The sequence below is a fragment of the Mytilus galloprovincialis genome, chromosome 7 (assembly GCF_965363235.1).
Source record: "Mytilus galloprovincialis chromosome 7, xbMytGall1.hap1.1, whole genome shotgun sequence".
Classification (NCBI taxonomy): Eukaryota; Metazoa; Mollusca; class Bivalvia; order Mytilida; family Mytilidae; genus Mytilus; species Mytilus galloprovincialis.
In genome coordinates, this window is record NC_134844.1 from 10561898 (window position 1) to 10578621 (window position 16724).

The 16724-nt window shown below is 31.2% G+C and overlaps 1 protein-coding gene across 4 annotated transcripts in view; it reads right to left on the bottom strand.

The window, feature by feature from the left end:
- Positions 1-16189, bottom strand: part of LOC143082275 (kinesin-like protein KIF27) — a 38570-nt gene extending 22381 nt beyond the window's left edge. For 2 of the 4 annotated variants that reach the window (XM_076257892.1, XM_076257890.1), the window contains exons 1-17: positions 16028-16188; positions 14385-14490; positions 13338-13403; positions 12345-12482; positions 11618-11704; positions 10399-10503; positions 9102-9234; positions 8382-8528; positions 7822-7896; positions 5862-5957; positions 5052-5173; positions 4782-4883; positions 4469-4549; positions 3540-3682; positions 2979-3114; positions 1313-1396; positions 889-975 (exon numbers count right to left, since the gene is read on the bottom strand). In XM_076257892.1, the coding sequence (XP_076114007.1) occupies positions 889-975; positions 1313-1396; positions 2979-3114; positions 3540-3682; positions 4469-4549; positions 4782-4883; positions 5052-5173; positions 5862-5957; positions 7822-7896; positions 8382-8528; positions 9102-9234; positions 10399-10503; positions 11618-11704; positions 12345-12482; positions 13338-13385 (1584 nt within the window). In that variant the 5' untranslated portion in view covers positions 13386-13403; positions 14385-14490; positions 16028-16188. Of the gene's footprint in view, positions 1-888; positions 976-1312; positions 1397-2978; positions 3115-3539; positions 3683-4468; positions 4550-4781; positions 4884-5051; positions 5174-5861; positions 5958-7493; positions 7509-7821; positions 7897-8381; positions 8529-9101; positions 9235-10398; positions 10504-11617; positions 11705-12344; positions 12483-13337; positions 13404-14384; positions 14491-16027 lie in introns of all 4 variants that reach the window. The other 2 variants (XM_076257889.1, XM_076257891.1) reach the window with 2 other exon arrangements.
- Between the last annotated feature and the right edge of the window lie 535 nt (positions 16190-16724).

Sequence of the window (16724 nt, forward strand, 5' to 3'; positions counted from 1 at the left end):
CAAAACCTTTAAATAGACTTATCAAGAAGGGATATAGTTACGATACTGTTGTCAGGTCACTAAAGATTGCTTATTTTGGCGTTAATATTGATTCACTTATAGGGTCTTTGCATCGGAACTAAACACATTTATTAAAAAACCAGTTGTTGGCATGACACGGGTTATGTTCTTCTCATATATGTTATGATGGTATGATACTAAACCCCTAACAGGAAGGATTGTGCCTGATATTCATATGATGAAATCATAATCTTTCAATCAGTTTAATTGAAGTTTGGAGCTGGCATGTCAGTTAACTGCTAGTAGTCTGTTGTTATTAATGTATTATTGTCATTTTGTTTATTTTCTTTGGTTTCATCTTCTGACATCAGACTCGGACTTCTCTTGAATTGAATTTTAAATGTGCGTATTGTTATGCATTTACTTTTCTACATTGGCTAGAGGTATAGGGGGAGGGTTGATATCTCATAAACATGTTTAACCCCGCCGCATTTTTGCGCCTGTCCCAAGTCAGGAGCCTCTGGTCTTTGTTAGTCTTGTATTTTTTTAAATTTTAGTTTCTTGTGTACAATTCGGAAATTAGTATGGCGTTCATTATCACTGAACTAGTATATATTTGTTTAGGGGTCAGCTGAAGGACGCCTCCGGGTGCGGGAATGTCTCGCTACATTGAAGACCTATTGGTGACCTTCTGCTGTTGTTTTTTCTATGGTCGGGTTGTTGTCTCTTTGACACATTCCCCATTTCCATTCTCAATTTTATAATATAATAAACTATTACATTGTTTAGTCCATGTCCAAAATATTTTTTTCATCATAAAGTGTTTTCTAATATTTTCTTTATGAAAATGAATTAAAATAAAAGATTTGAATGTTGTCCTCCACTTACCAGCTCTTGAAGTCTGTGGGTCATACTATTATGTTCTTTACTTTTCTCTGCAAATATTTCTTCATCACTTTTCAAGTCTTCTTTACACTACAATAAATATGAAGTGCTCACATCACACAATGATCTGTGTTAGAAATAAAGTAGTTTTCAAAAGCACACAAGAAATGTGTATAGAATAACTGCACTGTGTTTAGAAAAGTAAAACAGAATATTGTTAATTAGGCAAATGTGCCATTTTCTTATCAATAGGCAAATATTTCCTTTACCGTATGAAATTCTTTTTTTCTAAGTATTTCAGTGAATTTTTATTATATGAAAAAATATAATTGAGTTTTGACGAACATTATACTGATGTAAATTTTGACAATGGCACACTATGCCTTTGACAGAGCAGAGATGAAAGGTTTATAAACTGTCTACAAACCTTAGTTAACAGAGCTGTTAAGTTTCTAATAGTCTCGTTTTCCATCTCCTCTCTAGATAATGTTGCTGGTACTTTATTCTTTATCTGCAATGAGAACAACTAACTTTTTAATATGAGCTTTTAATTTTAATACATGTGTATTATGAATATAACAGAGCTAACAGTACAAGAAACAAGAATGTTTCCATAGTTCATGGATGCCCCACTCACACTTTCATTTTCTATGTTCAGTGGATCGTGAAATAGGTGTAAAAAATCTAATTTGGCATTTAAATAACAAGATCATATCATAGGGACCATGTGTACTATGTTTTAAGTTGATTGGACTTCAACTTCATCAAAAAATACCTCGACCAAAAACTTTAACCTGAAGCGGAACAGACAGATGGGCGAAACGAAAGAATGCACAGACCAGAAAACATAATGCCCTTCTTCTATTGTAGGTGGGGCATAAAAACTCTTGCACTCTCACAGACCTGCCAACTTTTGAAAATCCCCATGGGGGATTTAGTGCGCGACCAGATTTTTAAGGAATACAGTTTTTGCGGCATTTCTGCGTGCACTGTTTTTTACTCTTAAAATAGTCTCATATCTCTTCTTTTTTTCTTTTGGTATACTGATGATAAGCTTATAAGCCTTATTTCTTTTATTTGCATGATCCTTGTATACTTATTTTAAAATTGACAAAACAATTTAAGAAAAGAGAAAAATGACAATAAAAAATGAAGACCCCCTTTCCCCCCTCCAAAGACCTGCTTGTCTTTAGACCACGACTCAAAAGACATGAACCTATATGTCCTAAAGTTAGAAAAATAAATTCAGATTTTATTAAGTCTGCCAGTATTAATGAGAAAATGGATAAAATTTGAGTTATCTTTCTTTGTGTTCAGAGGTGCTCTTACCGGCGGAGGCTTATATACAGTAGAAGTGTATACAAAATGGCATCGATTTTAAATCAACAGACACATGTCTGATTTCAAAAATTAAATGGATTTCAAGATAAACGATGTTTTCTTAAGAGTTCATTACACTGTTCTCATCTTTTAGTTAATATGATTTTGTCATGGAACTACGATAAACGTTGCAAATTGTGCTTATATGATAAATTGGTTAAAAATTAAAGGCCGTCTGACTGAATTTCTGTTTACAAATATTAACTAATTTTGAGGATTGTTATGACCCATCAGGTAATCCGATTACTTGCAACAACAAATCATGACACCTGTTGTGACCGTTGATTAGCACAGGGTTAATACAAACTTGTCATAATATGACCCCAGGTAAAATTATAGATTTTTAAAAATTGATCAGAAAAACTTCAAAATCGGTAACCAATAATTTTTTCGGGTATATTTTGTGAAAATCGGGTTTTTGACTTGTTTTCCAATCCCGATATCGGGATTCGGGTTGAGGGATGAAAATCGGGATGATACCGCGAAAATCGGGATAGTTGGCAGGTCTGCTCTCAGGTTAGTATTATGGCCTGCATGAACTTGGTGAGGGTAAACATTTGGAATCCATCTCTTTTACCCCTTTTTCATTGTGTTGAGATAAAGTTTCTTGTCATGACAACTTCAAATTAACACACAATAATTTGCATTGATGAGTTGCTTCCCTTTTCACAATGTCATAAGAAAACAAAGTATAAATGATATCTATATATTACCTCTTCCATGAGATCTAGCCAATCTTTCAGTCTGATATCCTGACTCTGAGACAATATATCTTTATTCTGTATTTCAATCAGTTGTTTATAAGCTTCCTCGGCTATCATCTTGTAATGGGAACATTCTGTTTGTAACCTACACAAAATAAATATCATGTTTCAAAATCATCAATCTTAATAATAATATTTGCACAAACTTAAGAAATATTTCCTTTATATCAGTCCAGGCTACTATCATGACAATACCATATAAAGAGAAGGCAAAATTTTATTGGATATAAATTAAATAAACTGTGACCACCAAATTAAAAATATTAAAAGCAAAACAATCTGTACTTATATGATATGACAGGTAAAGTAAATGTTCATAGAGTTATATTATTAGTATTAAAACTGACTCAATATCAAAGGTGGACCATGAGTACTTCACAGACAATAACATATATACATATGCAAGTCAGTCATGAGGCCATAAAGAAGAGGATGAGGCAATATTATCTCCAGTAAAATAAGATACACTGATGATAACAAAGTAACCATCAAGTTATTATAGAAACATACCTAACAACTTGTTTCTCTAATCTCTCTAACTGTTGAGCATCATGTACATATTTCTCCATGTGAACAGGATCACCAAGTCCAAAGCCTTGTCCTCCATTACTTAATAAGGTTGTTCTTTGTTTCACCAACTCCTCTCGTAATGCCTGTCAAAATGATCAGAAGTTTTAGTTGATTCTGTCTCAAATAACTCCATAGTATGGTATGATTAATATTTGTGTTAATGGGTTGCTGCATCATTGACATGTATTCACATGCTTTTTATTAAATAAAACAGTTGAAGGATGTCACATGTATGTGCTGGTCTCAATTTAAAAATCCCTTCAGTGATTTCTTTAGGATTAGTCTATTTTGATAACTATGGACTCACTATTATTTGTTGGATCCTAATTTTCATTGATTTCCTGGGTACAGGTGAACAACTTGTTCAAAAGAACAATAATGAATGTAGAATATCAAATATCCATGAATATATGCTGTTGTCTGCTCTATGGTCGGGTTGTTGTCTCTTTGACACATTCCCCATTTCCATTCTCAATTTTACTTTCCTTTATCCACAAATATTAGTATCAACAACAAAAATCTAATGTATAAAACTTTGTGGACATTTTTTGTTGATGCCAGAAGTTTAATTGCCTTTGGAAAATTAATTTTTAACTTGTTAAAGCTTTTTAATATTTTGTGCAATTGTTCGTGGTTGTAGCCATCTGTCTTTCATTTACAAGACTTTATGTCAAATGTATTAGTCAAGAGAAAGCGTATCATCAGGGAAACAGATTGACAAACAAAAAAATCACTGCATAACCATAACACTGTCAAGCATTATAAAAATATAAAGATGTGTTATGATTGTCAATAAGACAACTCTATAGCCAAGACCAAAAAGACATAGAAGTAGTATATTAATTACATATACCTGTTGAGAAACCTACCATAATTTCACACTGCATTTCTTCAAACCTGATGGACTGTACATCTCTGTTTATAATTGGTTTATTCTTTATATTCTTAGCCTGAAAATACATTTTTATATATTCAAATTTACTGCAGTTTAATCAAAATTCTAATTCCTTAAAATAACATTAATGAAATGAAATGAAATTTAAACTATCTTAAATATTTTTTTCCCGAATGAACATATGATTTCACTGTTTAAAAGATGTATTCTTTTCTTCTTATGAAGAGGAGCATTTATTTATTGAGGTTGAAAATCTCATTTATTCATATTGATATAGGTATACTTACTCTATTGGCATATTTTAAAGCATTCAAAGATTCATCAAAGTTAGATGTGGAGGGACTAATACAACATATCATCAATGTCTGAGCATTTCCTCCCAAGGAATCCTGTAAAACAAAACATAGATTATACATTTTTAATTTGATGGACTACTACATGGGAATGTTGCAAATCATGCATGGAATATAAAAGGATTTATTTTATCTAAATATAGTAAACCAGATAGTAATTTTAGTAATGAAGAACTTCTTCACATCTGAATAACGATACTGTACCTTAAGTAGCCTGGTGATTTTAGATTCCCTGTATGGAATGTGTGTGGATTTCTTTTTTGGATCTCCTAATGCACTGATCACATTTCCCAGAGCTAATAGTCCTGAGTTTATATGAACAGATTCTGAAATCAACAATACATAAAGACATGAAAAAATCAACTAAAATATTGTTTTCTTTATTAAAATTCTCGAACCATATAAAACTGATGTTTTTCTTTGGTTGCATAATGAAAATCTAGCAATTTATGTATTTGTCAATGTACATATAGGTGTAATACCACGAAAATAGGTTGAAAAAAATATTCCCTCAACTTTATCAGTTGTAGATAATTAATCCTACATTTTATTGCAGTAAAACATTTCTGTTTCATAAACATATGTCTTGGGTATTTCAAAGCGTCACTATTTTTTAATATGGGGTTTCTATAAAATATTTTTGTAAACTTGAGGTTACATGGTTACTAAAGCTTGTACACAGGTAAGATAAGGGGAGGAAATTGATTGGTTTACTTCCAGTGATGGTTATTTTCTTATATGCAATGACATGTTATGTGAAATTTTTTCTATAGTACTGGACAGGATAAAACTTTACTCATGCCAAGTATTTTATTTGAAACAAAGATAAATTCTGCACAATTTTTTGAAAAGTGCAAATTTAACAAAGACTAATAGGGTAAATTCAAATTTCTGGGATTTTCAGCTTATTGCTTGATTTGCTTGAAATGCAAAAAAATTGACCAATACCCATTATAACCCTGAACACTTTTGTTGTATTATTTCTCCTGATAAAGACGACCTACAAATACTGACCTTTAAATCTATCTCCTACATTGCCTGTCCTGTGAGCTCTCTCTGATCCAGCTAGATCAACAAAGTGGAACTTTCCAAACATATTGTGGGTTATATCTATAAAATAAGCAGAACTTTCCAAACATATTGTGGGTTATATCTATAAAATAAGCATCCATTCTGTTATTATAATATTGTATCATAATAATATTGTAAGTACAAAGAAAGAAATATAGATACATTTTTACAGAAAACTAACCAGTGAAGCCAGTTTAATACAAGAGAATTTTTGCTATGTGCTTTATGTTGACATTATAAATCTAGACAGATACAGGAAATTTTTAGGTATTTGTAAAGCACAACACCTTTTTCCTGCTCCAGGTTAGGCTATTTAACCCATATCTTGTTTTCAACTGTTTTTCTTTGTATGTTGGCTATCTATGACAGGTTTTTTGTTGATTCAGTTTGTTATGATGTCAATTACTCATTTTTTAGTTATTTGTGCAATAATTATAATACAACGCATATAATTAAGTCTCCTTGACATGTGTCTATATTTTATGTTGCTGTGTACATTTATTTCTTGTATGCACCTACTATCTTTATCCTTTACAAGAAACCAATCTGAAAATCTGAAGTAGTTTTACATGTGCATTCAAACTGAAGAAAAGCTTTCAATATTATTCAACATATAGATTTTAAAGTGTATTTATTTATAAATTTATAATATCAACCCTTAAATGCTCGAATTAAGCAATCTAAACATAAACTTCTAAGAACATGTCTTTCTATGAATACAGATAAGAAAAGCTGCAATCCAATAATATAGTAGTAAAAGTATTAAATTCAAGATAAAAACCAAAAGTTCCTGTGCTATAAGTTGACATAAAACCAAAGCCTACAGTATATTATTTCTATCAAAAATCTCCAAATCAAATCAAATATAAATACTGCAGCCTTGACCAGTGTTTGGTGAGGCTTACAAATGAAAAATGAAAATAATGTAAAAAAATAGCCTTCAGGAAAAGATTTAGCATTTTGGCAAAGTGGAAGAATATAAGACATAATTAATGTTTGGCAGTAATATGTGGTCTTACAAGCTTAGTTTCAAAATAGAAGAAAAGACAGGGCCATAGGTATATTTCATGATATATCTTAAAAAGGCTTATTGTTATTTCTTTTACAAGTTAAATGGTAAATCATTAATATATTTCTTTTCTATGCAAAACAATAAACCTGTCAGCATATTATTTAATGCAATATTTTTTGCTATGTATAACATTGTTCAAGAAAGCAGCTTGTATCTCAAAATCCACCTACATGCATGTTATTTACAATACAGTTTAAACATGCTGTACTCAAAATTCCAGCAATGCTAATCATCAGGGAATATCACTGACTGGTGTCTCTTCAAGCTGAGTTAACATTCTAAACATCTGTTAGAGGGTTATAACAAAACAATGGCAAAAAATAAGTTCACAACAATAAAGTTCTTGGATTGTGAAATATTTGCAGGTTACAAGCTTATAGGTCCAAAATAATTAGGACGACAACCTAAATATGCAAATGATTACAGTGTAGGCAACTAAACAGTGCAGTGTACAAAATATACAGATAAGTTTTAAGAAAGGAGCTTGCAAAAACTAAACAAACCTTTCAACTGATTCTCTGAAAAGCATAATGTTGGTGTAACAGTAACACACATAGATATATTTCTACTATTAGGGATCTGAAAACAAGTTTATGATATTGTGTGCCACTAACAGATATAATTGTGTATTGTATATCTATATAATGACATTACTATATGGGGTCTCACATGCAATAAATATATAAATCACATAATATAAAGAGTTATTATAAAATTGAAAAATAATGTTAAAACATTTTCACATCTATTTATATTCAAACATAATAATTACATGTATACAAGTATATATAATTTTGTGTTAAGAATTTTATTAGATATTCCTGAACCTACCATCATCAATGACCTCATTAGATTCTGATGGTTTTCTCTTCCCTGCCATAACATCAGCTTCTACCCATCTCTGGCCTGAAAAATATCAAACGGCAAACCATTCAGATTATTCAAGTAGTATTAAAACATGTCCTTATATACAATTTTTTCCTAATTGATTGCAAAAAATAATAATTAAACTTTAATATATTGTGTCACTTATGACAGACATAGATGAAATTAGGATAGAAAATATAATTATTTCATGCTATCATTACTTCTTTATAAATTCTCTTAGTGAATGGCAAATTAAAACTTGTATAATCAATCTTAATCCATTTTATGTAAATATTGATACCTAAATCAATATTTGATTGGTAGCGAACATCTCGCATAACATAGATTAAAACTGCATATTCCCCCGTAAATATTGTGTCAAACAGTAACTTTTAGTATTGTCAACATTGTGTTGCAACTTTTCAGATGTAAAATAAAAATAAAAATAAAAGAATGTGTATGAGGACAGGTTCATCCTTACCTTATGGCAATGAACATCAATATATATTGTCCTAAATACTGACCTACTATGACTGTAAATATAGAATGAGATCTACTGGAATGTTCATTCATCTGAGTTGACCCTGTGTGACGGATAGATGACCCAGATTCCAACAGTGACATGATTTCATCTAGAGATTCACATTCCACCTCTCTTGCTCCAATTATCACTACAATTAAAGGTTTAAGATGAAATATAACACACCATAAGTAAATACCACATATTTTTTAATGGATATAAATCTTGAACAAAATTCTCTTTGTGATTCTGACTCAATTAGACTTTTCTTATGGTCAGTTATTACACAAGTTTCTAATTGTAACTTATTTGTACAGCTGCAGATGTTTTAACTAGAAAACAGCACACGAAAAAACTCAGTTTAAGTAAAAAGGATCAGTTATTATAGAATTTTACTTGATCATTCACAGATTTGCTAACTAATTGACTGGCAGCAATTTGGACAAGTTCTTGTTATTATGTTTATTTTTTTTTCAATATTTAATAAAAATAAATTAAGTACCGGTATACAAGGGGATTGGTTGTTAACTTTTAATTGTGCCAACTTGATTACCGCAATCTTTTGATCTTTCATGAAGTTCTGTATGAGAGTTATCTATCTTTACACCATTTCCTTATTTTTATTGATGCATCTTGAAATTATTAATTCTTAGTCACTTCAATATTCAGTTATGACATCTTGAAGGCATTTAATCTCTTACCCTGTTTATAGTGACCACCCTACCTGTATTGCCCTGGTCGTCCTCTCTGACATGTAGTTCTTTACTTGACGTATCAACATCTAACAAGTCCTGTAACTCTTCTTTGTATATCTCTATGTAAGACACTTTTACAGAAAACTCAGTTGCAGTATTGGTCTAAAAATTAAAAGAAGATTGATCATTTCTTGCAACAACACTTCCAAAATGGCACATAGCTTTTTTCATTAACAAGTGAACTTTAGATATCTTGAGCTGGTTGACCATTTTTGAATATCTGTTTCACAGATAAGTTCCAATTGTCATAACAATCAAGCCCTCTAATCCAAGTATGTGACTTACTGAATTAGACTTATCTCCAGGTTTGTAATTACATGAGCAAGACAGGTTAAACATGTGGAATGGGATCTGCTTACCATTTGAGAGAATCCTAGATCGCCTCAGGTTTCTGGTGTTGATTGTCTAGTTTTCTATGCTGTGTTTTGTAGACTGTTGATTGTCTAGTTTTCTATGCTGTGTTTTGTAGACTGTTGATTGTCTAGTTTTCTATGCTGTGTTTTGTAGACTGTTGATTGTCTTTGTTTTCTATGCTGTGTTTTGTAGACTGTTGATCGTCTAGTTTTCTATGCTGTGTTTTGTAGACTGTTGATTGTCTAGTTTTCTATGCTGTGTTTTGTAGACTGTAGACTGTTGATTGTCTTTGTTTTCTATGCTGTGTTTTGTAGACTGTTGATCAACTAGTTTTCTATGCTGTGTTTTGTAGACTGTTGATTGTCTAGTTTTCTATGCTGTGTTTTGTAGACTGTTGCTTTGTCTAGTTTTCTATGCTGTGTTTTGTAGACTGTTGATTGTCAAGTTTTCTATGCTGTGTTTTGTAGACTGTTGATTGTCTAGTTTTCTATGCTGTGTTTTGTAGACTGTTGATTGTCTAGTTTTCTATGCTGTGTTTTGTAGACTGTTGATTGTCTAGTTTTCTATGCTGTGTTTTGTAGACTGTTGATTGTCTAGTTTTCTATGCTGTGTTTTGTAGACTGTTGATCGTCTAGTTTTCTATGCTGTGTTTTGTAGACTGTTGTCTTTTGATTGTTTTTCATTTGTTTGCCATTGTCAGTTTTTTTACAGCTTTAAAGTTTTACTACCCTTTTGATATCTTCCACATCTCTTTTAAAGTAAGAGTGTTTCATAATTATTTTGTATCAGATGTACATTTTTTCAAATCGGCTGCAAATTACACTGCAATACATTTGAATATGATCAAACACATATAAAATGGGTACCAAATGGAAAAAATATAGCGCCCATTTTTATATGTATAATTTTTACCTGCATATTATCAAATATGGCTTTCAATGCCCTGGGTATGATTCCATATTCTTCATCTGTAAAGGAAGATATACCATCTCCAACAGTATAAGTCTTTCCTGAACCCTGAGAGAAAAAATTACGTTACAGTCAATATTTTTCACATCCTCTAACCACATTTTTTCTGAATATAATAAAATGCTTTCCTGAGCCCAGCCTTATATGACAGCAAAGGACGAACCCCAAACAGTTTGAGCAAGTTTGGACACAATATTCAAGCTTGAAACTGTCTGAATTTGAATTGCAATCAAATTTTTGACATAATATAGATTTCAGACACAAAGTAAATGAGGTCAAAGATCTTCAAAATTTATTGCTCAATACTGTGCAATTAAAGATTTCTTTTTGAAATTTTTCAAAACATTTAAAATTACAAAAATTTTATAGAAAAGAATTCCCCCCCCCCTTTTTGGAGTAATTACCCCAAACTCAATCCTCTTCTTTCCTATTGTGGCATAGAATCTTGCAGTACAATTTCAAAAAGATTCATACACCTAAACACAAGTTATTGTCTGGAAGCTAGAAAAATGCTTGTTTTTGGCCCCTTTTTTCCTCCTAATTCCTGCATGATTGGGGCAATTATCCCCTTACTCAATCCCAGCCTTCACTTTTTGATATGGATCCTTGTGGTACAATTTCAGAGAGATCCATACACTGACATTATTGTCCGGAAAGTACAAGAATGCTTGTTTTTGGCCACTTTGGCCCCTTGTTCCTTAACAGCTGGTACCATGACCCCAAATTCAATCCCAACCTTCCTTTTGTGGTATTCAAAATTCTTGTTAAATTTCATAGAGATCCATAATCTATAACTGAAGTTATTGTCAAGAGACAAAATGTGTCTTCGGACAACGACAACACCATCTATAGCAGTTTACTAACCCCAAAAAATGTGTCTTCGGACAACGACAACATCATCTATAGCAGTTTACTAACCCAAAAAAATGTGTCTTCGACAAGGACAACATCATCTATAGCAGTTTACTAAACCAAAAAAATGTGTCTTTGGACAACGACAACATCATCTATAGCAGTTTACAAACCCAAAAAAATGTGTCTTCAGACATCAACATCATCTAAAGCAGTTTTCTAACTAATGTTTCAGTTGTATAAAACATTATAAAACATATTTTTTTGCACTGATATTTCTTTAATTTGATTTAATTTATCAGGTACTTACCGTTTGACCATACGCAAACACTGTAGCATTATAGCCCTCAAATATACCATTTACCAAGGGTTCAATACAAGATTTATACACTTCATCCTGAAGTACAAAAGATAAAAAAAATCATAGAAAAATACACAATTGTTTTTGACCAGAAAACATATACCCTCCTTCTTCACCCAGCCTGTATGGTAAAAATTAACCAACTAACATAAAAATCAAGTATGCTGAAAATGATGACAAACAATATGTTTTTTTGCACATTTTTGTTATTTATCATGTAGAACTATCTGTTGAAAGTCAAACATTAAATGCTTTAAATAAGAGTATATCTTTAAGTAGCTAGATTGTTACAATCACAACGATATCATTGCACATCTGAAGATAAAATTAAGACTGTTTATTACATGTGAAATAAAATTAATATTGCATTAATTGCTGTTTCTTGCCTTATGATTAATTGGTGTTAATGTGGCTATTTTGTTGGGGCCATTTTTGTTGATTGAGGATATCAGAGTGTCTAGAGAGAACCATTGACCTTTGGTAAGAAAACTAACTGTCCTAGTCAATTACGAGTTGTACGCACCTGCCATGTATTGGACTCAAACTGACAACCACAATGATGACAAGCTATTGATCTTGTCTTATGTATTAGTTTATTCTCCAATGCACTGATTATAACGTTTACCTGTGTAGTTTTAGAAGACAGGACATGATCAAATGTGATTATAATATTTACCTGTGTTGTTTTAGAAGACAGCACATGATCAAATGTGAAAGCTCTGTCTTTCCCTAACACAAGCTGATTTGTTGCTGGTATTATTCGTACACACATTTCTTCTCCAGCAATCTTCTCTTTAGGTAACAAGGGTCTAACCTGTGTATAAAGAAATAGCAGATTGTTGAATTGAATTTCACACACAAAAGATTTGTTTCTAAACTGCTACATTGTAGTCTTAATTACAACAGCAGAATTAAAGGTGGTACCTTGCTACAAGATTTGTATCATAAATGTACATGGGAAAGATAGACTTGGTTTGTCCAAGAAAACACAGTAAACTCATGTTTCTTGACTAAAAAGAAAACAAGTAAATAAGTATCTAGGATAAGGACATGGATTTGAAAGAAGCTATCAATGAAGGCAACAATTTTTTTTTTATTAAATGTAGTAATCATTAGTAATTCTGGGGTTGCCCTTTGTTGCTGTGTTACATATTTGTTTTTTTTGTTAATTATTATGTACATAAATTAGGTTATCTTGTTCAAATTGTTTTACATTTGTCATTTCAGGGCCTTTTATAGCTGACTATGCAATACAGGCTTTACTCATTGTTGAAGGCTATACTGTTGTTAATTTCAATGTCATTTGGTCTCTTTTGGAGAGTTGTCTCTTTGGCAATCATACCGTATGTACATCTCTTTTTTAATAGCATAATTATAGTGCATTCTCTGCATGATTTAATTTTTTTAAATCATATTATATATGATTAGTTATCTGCAAAAGAAATATTGCAAGAACCAGTTGCCTCAAATTATCATAAAGCAATAATAAAACAAGCCAAACAGGCTGTTTATTTGCATGCTGTAAATTTTCTGGCAGTTTGAACTGCAGATGATAATGTTTAACTGAAATGCCTTGACAACTGACAAAAATTGTTTCTCCTTTTTATGCTGACATACTATATTATGACCATTATATGACAGGCAAATAAACACCCAAGTGGGATCTTACCCTTACTGCCACTCTAACATTCACTTCTTGTTCTGATATTATGGACATCTTATTTCTTTATATAACCTGAAATGAATAATATAAATAGTAAAATCGATATATAATTTGGATTTGTAAATTCAGAATCTTTTGCAGTTTTTATTATTGCAAGAAAAATTGTGAAGTTGCAATAACAAATTTTTTTTAAATGCATTATTTCCATGAAACATCCATTAATCAAAGTGTTTGTAAGCACTAAATGGTAAAGATTGCTTTAATTTATCAGTAGGAAGTAAATTTAAATATTGCATCAAATGGTATAAAGAATTGGTTGTAGTTGATTCAACTACAATTCTGGACAATGGGAGATAACTCCAATTTTTAAAATTGAATTTAGCAATGACATAATTTATAATTTTAGAACAGATATTAGATTCCTGCACCTTGCAAAAGTTATGTAATTTTCTTGACAGGTGTAACATCATTTTGTGACTTGAATATCTAAGCATATATTTCATTGATAAATTTCAGAAAATATTCATGGATAGGATGTATAGAATGTTAAGATCAATGCACTATATTTTGCGTATCAAAAAGGTAGTGATAAGCCTTGGAAGATTTAGATATCAAGTCAGTAACATAGGATTTTGATGGTATTTTATGCAATCTTTACCCAAAACCGCAATAATCAAATTCTAATTTGTGTAGATTACTCAGTAATCATGTTAATCTCAATAAATTCTGAACTTGCAGTATAATAAAAGAATTAAATGCATATATGTACATGTATGTGTAAAATTCAATATTCAAAACTCTCTTGATTTACCCACTTATGAACATTAAAACTGTTTTCAAGTTATATACAGATATAAAGTCATATTGTTATTATAACCATAATATAAGCGTGTGGCCGTGTGCACATACTGTCCAAATGTTAGCATAAATAACAATGAGATTTATAAGGTACAAAGAAGAATACAAATAAATAAGATACAAATGACAAGAATATCATTACAAAACACTATGTACAGCACAGCACATGAACAAGCACTTCTCTTTTAGTCTCACCACTTCTCTGTATCAGTTTTAAATCAATTTCTGGTCACTTTCCCCAATGATTCTGAAGTAGTGTGATCCATGTATATATGTCAGCTTTCACTTATCATGCTTATTTCTACAAAAGAATAATAAACTACTATTTACTCTACAAAATAAAAAAAAGAGAAGTATCATGCATTTTATAAAATTGAAAAAAAGGCTGGTAACTTCATCAGCAGTACATGTATGCAATAAGATAAAAAGAAGGCATAACAATGAAAGGAGCTAATACTGAAGGGGAAAACAGACAAAAAGCTGCAAAAATTGGAACCCTTAAAAAAATTGTTACACTGTACATAAAATGTACAAAGACCCCAATCATGCCAATAAAGAATATCAAAAGTTGGCAACCATATAAATGAAAATATAAACTTTGACTTATTATCACTGTTAAATAATACCTGATATTGGGTATGAATGGGTTCAGTACCATTTACATGTATGAGGACTTCCCTATTTAGAACATTCCGCATTCCCATTCCCTATTTTATTCAGGTAAATGTCAACATTACACGCTATAACTAAAATATCATTTGAATAAAATTTTATTACCTAAAAGTTAAATATTTTAAAGAAGGAACAACTGATATTTCAGAAACACTCAGCCAATATGTTCTGCTATTTTGCATTTATTTTTAGTAAGGCAACATTCAAATAGTTTATGTTCAATCGGTTAAAGAACTCATGTTCCTTGTTATTATGTATATATATGCAGCCTGACTTTAAATAAAGGTTACTTTACTTTTATACTTTACATAAACTTACCACATCTCCTTATATTCTATATTGATTTATTATTGTCATGTATTTAGTCATTTTAAATGTTTTGAACTCATTTAATCCTGTTCATTACTTTAAAATGTATATAAAAAAAGAAGGTGTGGTATTATTGCCAATGAGACAACTCTCCACAATAGACCAAAATAACACAGAAATTAACAATTATAGGTCACCCTACCACCTTCAACAATGAGCAAAGCCCATACCGCATAGTCAGCTACATTGTATTATAGGCCACGAAATGACATTTGTAAAACGAATTCAAACAAGAAAACTAACGGCCTTATTTAAGTACAAAAAATGAACAAAAAACAAATATGTAACACATAAACAAATGACAACCACTGAATTACAGGCTCCTGACTTGGGACAGGCACATATACATAATGTGGCGGGGTTAAACATGTTAGCGAGATCCCAACCCTCCCCCTTACCTCGGAGAGTACAAAAAAAGAACGAAAAACAAATATGTAACACATAAACAAATGACAACCACTGAATTACAGGCTCATGACTTGGAACAGGCACAAATACATAATGTGGCGGGGTTAAACATGTTAGCGGGATCCCAATCCTCCCCCTTACCTCGGACAGAACTATAACCGTGATAACAGTACAACATAAAAACAAACTATAGTATAGAAATCAGTTGAAAAAGTTATACTCATAAGGCTAATAAACACTGAGGGGACCATGCTTTTACTTATAAGGAACACGTCAATGGTAAAATAAGGCATGTTCTGAGGGGTCCATGCTTTTACTTTGTCTCAACAGGTCAGCACTTCTGCCTGTCTGTAGACTGTAGTGACAGCTCTGCCAATCAATGCATTTACCTGCAAGGTCATTTTGATACAGTTGAGTGCAGACTATAAAACATTTGTCAAAATGTTTGATGTCATCAGAAAATTGCCCAATAGATATAAAATTTCTAAAAATATTTCCCAGGAAACGATGTAAACAACTTTTCAAGCCATAAGAATTTAGCGCATGCTTTGTTTACGGTTGGCAAAGTACGAAACAATCTTCAACAGTAAAATTTAAATGTTTTATCTAAATTCACCAATAATTAGTTTTGAAAAAAATATAAATATGTATATAGTGAAAACGATTTATAATATAAAATTATTAAACTCCGATACTGAATACGAAAACAAAAAATTAACTTAAAATAGTGTCAATCAAACGTTTTTAATGGTCTAAATTTGGGGAAGGTCTATTAACAGGACAGATAAAACCAGGACAGTTATTTTCGATACGTTTTTATCTGTAACTTTTGTTTTACTCAACAAATTGTTAAAATTTAAATTGCATAATAAAGATCATGGTATTTACTTATATTATTTGCAAAAAATATAAAAATAAATAATAGCTAAGTTAAAATAAATCTGCCAGGACAGTTTAATTTTATCAAAAAAAATGGCTGAAATTTCCGAGAAAAGTTTACTTATAATTGAAATATTTTTCCCAAAACAACTGTCTGGCATAATATTTTTGTACGATTATAAAGATTATGAAATATTCATTCTAAAA